The 10,259-nt window shown below is 32.0% G+C and overlaps 1 protein-coding gene across 2 annotated transcripts; it reads right to left on the bottom strand.

Annotated features, from left to right (window-relative positions):
- Nucleotides 1-1,304: 1,304 nt before the first annotated feature.
- On the bottom strand, nt 1,305-10,090 carry LOC124441729 (leucine-rich repeat-containing protein 40-like). 2 transcript variants are annotated; one of them, XM_046992206.1, is made up of 18 exons: nt 10,045-10,088; nt 9,624-9,962; nt 9,023-9,096; nt 8,615-8,744; nt 7,171-7,294; nt 7,029-7,079; nt 6,794-6,885; nt 6,205-6,308; nt 5,777-5,845; nt 5,056-5,146; nt 4,918-4,963; nt 4,572-4,686; nt 4,280-4,387; nt 3,782-3,892; nt 2,690-2,767; nt 2,493-2,562; nt 2,207-2,322; nt 1,305-1,893 (listed from the first exon to the last, which is right to left on the bottom strand). In XM_046992206.1, the coding sequence occupies exons 2-18, from the start codon at nt 9,942-9,944 to the stop codon at nt 1,788-1,790; spliced, it is 1,806 nt and encodes a 601-aa protein (XP_046848162.1). In that variant the 5' UTR covers nt 9,945-9,962; nt 10,045-10,088; the 3' UTR covers nt 1,305-1,787. The 2 variants fall into 2 exon arrangements, with proteins under 2 accessions (XP_046848162.1, XP_046848154.1); XM_046992198.1 differs by having other exon boundaries at nt 9,624-10,090.
- Between the last annotated feature and the right edge of the window lie 169 nt (nt 10,091-10,259).

Genomic DNA, 10,259 nt, shown 5'->3' with positions numbered 1-10,259 from the left:
CACACATTTTCATGCCAAAGACTATAGTTCATGCAATTTCACACATTTTTATGCCAAAGACTATAGTTCCTGCAATTTCACACATTTTTATGCCAAAGACGATAGTTCATTCATATTCACACATTTTCACGCGAAAGACTATAAATCATGCATTTTCACGAATTATTGTCTTTGGCATGAAAATGTGTTAAAATCATGAACTATAGTCTTTGGCATGAATATACGTGAACTATAGTCTTTGTAATGAATATACGTTAACTATAGTCTTTGGCATGAAAATGTATGAAAATCATGAACTATAGTCTTTGGCATGAAAATGTGTAAAAATCATGAAGTATCGTCTTTGGCATTAAAATGTGTAAAAATCATGATTTATAGTCTTTGGCGTAAAAATGTGTTAAATTCATGAACTATAGTCTTTGGCATGAAAATGTATGAAAATCATCAACAACAGTCTTTGACATGAAAATGTGTAAAAATCATGATTTATAGTCTTTGGCAGGAAAATGTGTTAAAATCATGAACTACAGTCTTTGGTATGAAAATGTGTATAAATCATGAACTACAGTCTTTGGCATCAAAATGCGTGAAAATGCATGAACTATAGTCTTTGGAGGAAAATGTGAAAAAATATGTAAATTACATTATTTGCTTAAGTTTACCTTTTCATACTTTTCTACCCGTTTACGCATTTTCCCACATTTTCATGCCAAAGACACAAATACCTTTTCATACTTTTCTACCCGTTCATGCATTTTCACACATTTTCATTCGAAAAGCTATAGGTCATGAATTTTCACACATTTTCATGTCAAAGACTTTAGTTCATGCATTTTCACACATTTTCATGTGAAAGACTTTAGTTCATGCATTTTCACACATTTTCATGCCAAAGACTTTAGTTCATGCAATTTCACACATTTTTATGCCAAAGACTATAGTTTATGATTTTCATACATTTTCATGCCAAAGACTATAGTTCATGATTTTAACACATTTTCATGCCAAAGACTATAGCTCATGATTTTCACACATATTCATGCCAAAGACTATAATCCATGATTTTCACACATTTTCATGTCAAAGGCTATAGTTCATGCATTTTCACACATTTTCATGCCAAAGACTGTAGTTCATGTATTTTCACACATTTTCATGCCAAAGACGATAGTTCATTCATATTCACACATTTTCACGCGAAACACTGTAAATCGTGCATTTTCACGCAATTTGAAGCAAGACTATAGTTCAACACACAATAATTTTTTACGTCACCCCATCCTGGCAATAATCCTTCCAATAACAAAAAAAAAATTCAGTTGTATTTAAATTTTGCGAGAAACATAGTATTACGACACGTTTCAAAAGAATCGTTAGTATCTTGAACAAGTATTTCTGAACCAATCTTAGTGCAGACTTTAAAATGCATTGACAAAAAGAAAATTAACGGTTTGTCAAAGTTGCGGTTTGCTTCCAATTGTATCAGATCACGTTTATAATCATTCAAATGTGTTAACAGACTCATAACATTATTTGGGCGGCGATCTTATTTTACTATATCTTGCTTTTTTATTAGAAAATTGAAACATTCCTAAACAATATACTTTTTGTCGTTTTTTCTGGATGATATACCAAAGTGATCAAAAGACGGTAAATAAACGTCAGCTAATTTTATAGTTTTTTCTGCTGTTAGCCAAATTCATAGACATGAACGAACTGGTGAAAACTTCTTCCCTTGATGACGTCACGATAAAGAATAATTAATGCAGGAGAGAAAAATCACAGTATTACGTTGGTATGCGATCCTTAAGATATTGAAGTAAGGCCGTGGTTCCTTTATTCAAGATGGCAGGTCTAGGATTACGAAAAAGATTTCCTTCAAGCTGAAGAGATCTGTAATAGAATAAGTACATTGCCTTGAGCAACTAAATTTACTGTTTTGCACAAGGCTATAAAAATACTAAAAATATAACTACAAGGACGTAATTGTATTAAACGTACAAAGCTACTCATGCTTCACCCCTAGTTTGTTGTTGAGCTAAGCTTTTTTGCGTTTTTTTAGGGAAAAATTATGCCCTAAAGCATGGAGTTCCATAAACGCATGGATTTCCATGAAATCATGGATTTCCTGGAAGCGAATGGATTTCCATGAACGTAAAAATCACTATCTTGAAGAAAAATTGGACAGTATGTTGTTCGTTCATACCTAAGTGAATTTGCATTTCCCAATTCCGGGGGAACATTAGAAATATTATTGTTTGACAAATCAAGACATGACAATAATTTGAGTTTCAGAACACCAGCAACATTGATGGTTGTAATCTAGAAACAAAACAAATGTTTTAAAAATGGAAATCATTTTTTTATAATACGCAGAGAGCAACTTTGAGAGCAAAGTATAAAAGGTAGTTGATGCAAGTCTTTAAAACTAAAATAATTTTTGTAAAACAAATCACAAAAATGGTATACTCATCAAATTTTCATGAACACACCTGGTTATTTGCAGCAAGAATAACTTCCAGCTTTGGAAGAGTAAAGAGAACATCAGGTAAAATAGTAAATCTATAAAAAGAAAGAATAATATTCTTCTTCAAGCAGATTTTCTGAAATCTAAAACATTCAATGATAAGCTGAGTTTATACGTTTCACAATTAAACACTAACTTATGGTTTAAAGGCTCAGACATTACCTGTTATAAGATAAAATAATTTCTCTTAACTGAGTTAGTAACTTGAATTCTTCGGGAAGAGAAGAGATGTTGTTTTTTCTAAAAATATGTAAAACTATAGCTTCAAGTGCAGATAAATACATCATGCATGTTTGCTTGACACGTAATTAGTGAATACCGTCTGTGTATACTGAAAGCTTGAAACATGAAGGATGCATGTCAACTATGTATACACTGAAAGCTTGACACATGAAGGATGCATGTCAACTATGTATACATTGAAAGCTTGACACATGAAGAATGCATGTCAACTATGTATACATCAAAGGTTGACACATGAAGAATGCATGTCAACTATGTATACACTGAAAGCTTGAAACATGAAGGATGCATGTCAACTATGTATACACTGAAAGCTTGAAACATGAAGGATGCATGTCAACTATGTACACATCAAAGCTTGACACATGAAGGATGCATGCCAACTATATATACACTGAAAGCTTGACACATGAAGGATGCATGCCAACTATATATACACTGAAAGCTTGACACATGAAGAATGCATGTCAACTATGTATACATCAAAGCTTGAAACATGAAGAATGCATGTGAACTATGTATACACTGAAAGCTTGACACATGAAGGATGCATGCCAACTACGTATGTATAAACTGAAAGCTTGACACATGAAGGATGCATGCCAACTACGTATGTATATACTGAAATCTTGAAACATGAAGGATGCATGTCAACTATGTACACATCAAAGCTTGACACATGAAGGATGCATGCCAACTACGTATGTATAAACTGAAAGCTTGACACATGAAGGATGCATGCCAACTACGTATGTATATACTGAAATCTTGAAACATGAAGGATGCATGTCAACTATGTACACATCAAAGCTTGACACATGAAGGATGCAGGCCAACTATGTATACACTGAAAGCTTGACACATGAAGGATGCATGCCAACTAAGTATGTATACACTGAAAGCTTGACACATGAAGGATGCAGGCCAACTACGTATACACTGAAAGTTTGAAACATGAAGGATGCATGTCATTGCCATCTACTTACATATACTATTTATGTTGCTACATACCGAATATCCAGGTCAGTTAATCTTAATAAAAGACAAAATTCGGGAGGGATTTTCGTCAATCTGTTGCATCCAAGGTTGACAGACACAAGCGTTTCTTCAAAAGTACACAATCTTAAATAAAACATTTTAAAATTACATAATATATAGATTTGTTAGCTCAAAATAAACATTTACATATAGTTATGACATGATGGAATGCCAACATGGAGGTTCACTATGTATGAAGTTCATTTTTCGGGAATTGCCAAAATATGCGCAATTAAAGAACAAAAATAATTTTAAGTTAATATTCATTCATTGAGATGTAGGAAGGAAGTAAAAACACGCTTAAATTTGACGTAAAATAAATTTCGTTTCCAACAGGTTGTAAATGAAACAAAATCTTACAATTTTCTCTAAACAAAATTCAACAAAAACCGAATTCAGTAACTCTTTTTTACACTACTTCAACATTACGAACTGAGCAAAACTATCAAGAGACAAATAAACAAGACATACTTTAAAGGAACTTCCTCTAAAAGATTTTTACTGAAGTCAATGTTAGATATTCCAGTTCCTTCAACAGCCGACCAAATCTCGTCAGGAATAATAACTGATTTCTTTTGACTAGAAATTAGGTAAAGAAAAAAAGAAATTTACTTAATCAATAAAAAATTTCGCTTACCCTCAGCAAATAAATACTAAATACAAACAAACAAACAAACAACATTTGTATACCGGCCAGTATTAATCCCCGCCAGGGGGGTTGACCGGTCCATGAATTTTTCTACGCCAAATAAATACTAAATACCTGTAGTTTAATTTTTTATTCGTGTTAACTAAATGTACGTTCACTAAAGGATCACTTAATGATTGATCTGTCAGTTCGGTCTGTGCTTCACTTGTGCTGCCACCTTCTTCGTCGGCTGAAATATAAAAATCTAAACTTATTGCCAATACTTTTATACGAATTTTGGAGCAAATGCTCTGCACTTCAACAAAACATTAAGACGTATCAACCAATGATAACAATGGATAATAAATGTATAATAAAAAGCTAACACTTCATGTAACTAATCATATTACACATCACGATTCTAACCTGATTTCTCAGTGTGATATAATGATATATTCACACATATTTCAAATATACTAACCAGGAATTTTATTTTTTAGATGTTTTAACAATGCAGCAGTTCCTTTCTATAAAATTGATCATAAGTTTTATTAATTGAGCGTTTTTGTCTTTAAAGTTTTTCTTCAATATAAATGAAGAAACGAAAATGATTTCCTACCATTATGATATCTCGTCGAATACTTCTTAAAGGATTTCCATCTAAGACGATCGATTTTAATTTATTCATGTTTCCCATTTGATAAGGTAGTCTACAAAAATATCACATATAAGCTTCGCTCTTTTTATAAACCGTTGTTTGATTGGTTTATTTTGATCACGTGATGCTGAATAAAATTATCATTTTAAAATAGTATTTGTTTTTATTTCAAATAAATTCATTAAATATCGGAATATTTTATAATTTAACGCATTATTTAACGCTTATTTGATAAAACAACAATGAAACGCGCAGGCTGATTGGTTTATAGCTGAGTTTGCATTAGCCTGTGTAAAATGGTGTAAACCAATTAGAGTTTAATCAATTAGATTAATCAGAGAGAATTTGCAAATCAATCTTGAATACATGTTATAGGAACAACTAAAACAGAAAATTTATCTGTTTTGCAATACTGTTATTTTAGAAAAATGAAAAGATGTTTTAGTCTTTGCACTGGCATATTGACTGGCATCAACCTTCGATCTCAGATTTGCACTGATCAGCTCTCTAGTTCTCCTAAAGGTCTCCTCGCTTTACATAAGCCAGTACAAACACAGTAAATATCTTATATTTTTTATTTCTATCACGTGCTCGTGAAACAAGTCATACCGTTTATCACTAACTAATAATGTGCGTGTGGCACAGAAAAAAATTTGATATAAACATTATTTATACTACTTACTCAGACAAATCATTGTTAGAGATATCCAGTCTTTCAAGCATTGACAAAGCTGTGATGTCTTTCGGTAATCTTGCAAAAAGTATAAAATCATAATTTACGATTTTGGACAATCTGTTTGGTTAAGCAGATGAAAGAATATTTTTTGCAAGGACTTTGCGCACATGTAAGTATAGAGAAATATTTCCCTAAAGAAAGAATATTGACCTTATATGAATATGACCTTAGAAAGTAATTCACTCCATGTAGCCATATAAACCTCATAGATAGTAGTTGTATCTCATTAAGCTAAACTAAACATTTACAGAAAAGAAACTGAATCCAGTTAAATAACGTTTTTATCCCTAACCAAGAAGACCATGATGTCATAATCTGATCAATTTTTTGCCCCTTCACTTGAACAGAAATATAAAATTTACAGCTGAGCATACCTGTCAATTTTATTATCACGAAGATCCAAAATCATCACAGATGTTAAAGACAAGATTTCCACGGAGGTTAAACTTCCAATTTGATTATATCCAAGATAAAGTTCCTTAAATAAGTTGATTTGAAATAATCACAAACTGAACGACATCAATGATCATCATTTAGAAACTATGCATAGTCACATGTTATCACAAGATCTGTCTTCTGGCTCAGGAAAAGGTGATTTAATAAACTACAAATTTATTTGCCAGAAGTAAAACAAAAACAAATGTATCAAGCGGCTTGCTTGTATATAAGCAGTGACGTAGCCAGTCCGCAAATCTGGTCCTGCTATGTTAATTTTTTATGTTCACTCATTGTAAAAACAATAGATTCCTAAAGAAATGAATTATGTTAATATTTTAAAATTTACATAGCACGACCAAAACTTGCAGGTTGGCTACGCTGCTGTATATAAAACATTATGTTTTTGAATATATCGACATATCTTAACTTGACTGTTTAGCGTTTCTTCTTCGTGATCAAGATGACAAATCTTGTAACATCTCGTTTACTTGTACTATAAAGTCTTCATTCAATAATTAAGATCACCTTAAGACGAGAGCACGATTTCAAAAGAGGAACTTTTCTCAAGCTATTGTACCGACAGTCGAGTCTTTCCAATCTTGATAGTTCACTTAAATCTAAAACAAGCAAAGTTTGTATTTCAATGTTTTATTCCTGGAAAGATTTGAAAAACAAAATTTTACAAAAATACGAGTTAATAAGAATAAAAGAACTTTACACAAACGAATTAATCAATAAAAAGTATATTATGATGTTGCACCTTCGGGTAAACTTTCCAGTTTATTGTTTGATAAGTCCATTTCATACAAATCTATAAAAATCACAAAAAACCCCCGCAAAATATCACACAGGAATGACGTAGCTGATTCTGAGAAAATGTTTGAAATAATTAAGAAATTTACCTGACAATCCAGCAATGTTTGATAAAAAATACTTTAAACAATTATTAGAGATGTTAAATTTTCGTAAATTGATCAAGGATCCCAAAGATATTGGCAATTTTCCCATCAAATTATAAGACACGTCCTATGGAAAAACAAGAGAAATACTTACAAAAAATTTATAACAAATCACTGAGAATCACTATCATTGAAAGACTAAAAGCTTAGCTCACTCATTTTTTAACAACTTAAGAAACTTAACAGCTGATTTCCTAATCTTGCCAGGATATCTGGCTCTCATAATTCGACAACAAAATAAACCTTTGATGAATTAAGGGTAAATTCTGCAAACGTCTCACTTGATTACAATTAACGCTATAGTTATGAAATTTGTGACAATACTCACGCAAATGGAGTAAATATCTATATAAGTGTAAGTTGCATGTCTCAACGTACAAGTAGATAAGTGTATGGAAATCTCACCTTGACAGAAGGTAAGTGTATGTAAGTATATAAAGGGCTTAACTTATCAAAAGGTAAGGATAAGAAGGGGCCAACTTATCAAAAGGTAGGGATAAGAAGGGGCCAACTTATAGTGTTTGTGTAAGAAGTGGGGCGACTTATCCGTGTATGAATTTACAGTCGTTTCGTACTCGCGTCATTTCATACTTTTGCTGTTTTGAGCCCCAGCTACGTAGGCCGTTTTTAGCCGATGAACTTCACGTACGCATGGACGACATCGTTTCTTTATTATATGTTTTAACCTCAGTCTAATTTTGAATTTGAATGGATATTTTTTGTTGTATTCGTTCTATTTTGGAGAAATCTAAAACATGATTAATTGAAAGAACCATAATACAGCTTATCAACACACCAATTGCATCTTACACAAAGTAGATTAGATTTTACAAAAAGGCAAGGCCACGGAAGTTAGGTATCTCGCGAGAAAAGTATGAACGATTTGTTTATTATGTTTTGGGCATATTTGAGATGTTCAGGACCAGCTACCAAAAAGAAATGCTCTTTTTTCATCAATCATTTTTGTCCTATGTGGAAAACTGACGGCAATAGAAGTACTTTTGTGGCGTTAGATAGAGACAACAGTAGAAATGGAGTAGGCAACCATGATCACTTAGGGCAGGGTTGGGCAACATATGGCCTGAATGCCGGGTCCGGCCCCTGAAGGGATTTTGACTAGCCTGCCGACTGTATCCAACCATTGAATATTGAATATTATTCATGTAATAATCCGGCCCACCAATAACTTCATTTTCCTAAATCTGGCCTGCCGACTGGAAAAGTTCCCTACCCCTGACTTAGGGTAAGAAACGACCTGAACAATGCTAACAAAATGACACTAGTATGAAACGACTTGACATCAGTGTATGAAGGTCTCAACTAATAGACACTTCAATAATCTTTTTAAATACGTAGTATAATCATTGACCACAAAAATCTTTATTACCAACTCTTCAAGCTTGTCCAACTTTCCAATATCTTCTGTAAGCACATTCAACTGATTGTGTTGAACCATAAGTGAAACAAGTGATGAAAGATTACCAATTTCAATTGGAAGACTAGTCAGTTTATTGTAACTAACAAAAGAAAACAGCATAAATTTTTAAGTGGCAATGTATTGTTTAGTTTGGAACAAAGCATTTGGCAAACTTCATCATATTTTAAAGCTTTAAAAAGTAGACAGTCAAACACATTTTCATTATTTTAAGAAATAATGTAATGAGTTTTACCAATAATACTCAAAAATACTTTGTCAAAAAGTACAATTAAATACCTTGGCTAAAGGAAAACAGCAAAAATATACAAATAGTTCAATATAAAAATAGTTCAGTATACAAATATACAATAGTTCAACCTTAAATTGAGCTTCTTCAGATGTTGAAGATCTCCAATTTCTCCAGGTAAACAATTGATTTCATTATCATGAAGCTATAGTACAAAAACACAGGCACTGCTTAGAATTATAAAATGGGTAAAAAGCAACACTATTAGAATTTGACTAATCATCAAATGTTTAATACCTTATCATAATGCTAAGACAACAGATGAATTATTATGAAGATATGAAACACATAGATCACAATATACTAAGCATCCATCGCAATATGTTGATTTCTAAAGGTGTACTTTTCTTTTACGAACTTTGTATGTAGTATATGCAGGGTTATTGAAGGATGCTTTTATGATGATTTTGAACTTTGTGTTATGACTATGTTGCATCACAATAAAATGACATGAATATGTGTAAGTATAATATTGCACAAAAGATTTCATGCATCCGGAATTTGTTTTTTACTTTTTTTCCACATTGGCAGCTGATTCCGGTTTTGTATCCAATCAAATTGAAACATTTGCAACAATATGCTTGATCATGAAGGCACATTTTTTGTTTATTATTTTTAATTTATACTTGGTTAATGCCCAGAAGTTTGAACAAGTTTTAATTTTTCACTTACATCAAGCACAACCAAGGCTTCCAGCAATTGAATACCAGCAGTAATTGTTGATAGTTGATTTGAAGCAAGAATTAGTTTATTTAATTGTATTTGGTCCCACCACTTTTCATCAGAATCCAGCGATGCATTTCTTTCCTCTTCTGGAATTTCCACATTTATTTTCCACACTTTCTCGGGAACTGTTTTCAATTCACGATTTGATAAATTCAGTTGACCAGATTTTCTTGCTTGTTTTAAAATTGTGTCTGGAACAGTTCCTTTAATCTTCTCATTTTCTCCCTTAACGGAAGTCTTAGGAGCAAACTTTTTTCTACCCTTCATCGTGTTTTAACAAGACTTCAAAGGTACAAAAATACTTTCAGCAAGAAATTTTTTGTTCCAGTATTTTGAAAATTCATGTCTAAAATCTTGATTTTTATACCTTTACACAGTACAAGATATCGTTAACGAAATTTTCTTCATCACGTGAAATGCATGAAAAGTGAAATGTATCGCATTTATCAAAAGTAGAGTAAAAGAAACGATGATACAACGGAAGTAAAAGAAACTTTCAAAACATCATCTTGATTGATCTTATCAATTGTAATCTTTGACTTTTGACAACAATTGACATAAAAAAGAAAATACAATATACGT

This window comes from Xenia sp. Carnegie-2017, unplaced genomic scaffold, assembly GCF_021976095.1.
Source record: "Xenia sp. Carnegie-2017 unplaced genomic scaffold, XeniaSp_v1 HiC_scaffold_1, whole genome shotgun sequence".
NCBI classification, from domain to species: Eukaryota; Metazoa; Cnidaria; class Anthozoa; order Malacalcyonacea; family Xeniidae; genus Xenia; species Xenia sp. Carnegie-2017.
Note: the sequence above shows the minus strand (reverse complement) of the source record. Positions and strands in the feature narration are given on the sequence as shown.

Excerpts from the sequence above, each read along its gene's own strand:
- LOC124441729 (XM_046992198.1), bottom strand. The coding sequence starts at position 9,944 with ATGAAGGGTAGAAAAAAGTTTGCTCCTAAGACTTCCGTTAAGGGAGAA. Across the intron at positions 2,768-3,781 it reads TTAACTGACCTGGATATTCG|AAAAAACAACATCTCTTCTC; the intron begins GTATGTAGCAAC and ends ACATATTTTTAG. Across the intron at positions 1,894-2,206 it reads GGAAATGCAAATTCACTTAG|ATCTCTTCAGCTTGAAGGAA; the intron begins GTATGAACGAAC and ends ATTCTATTACAG.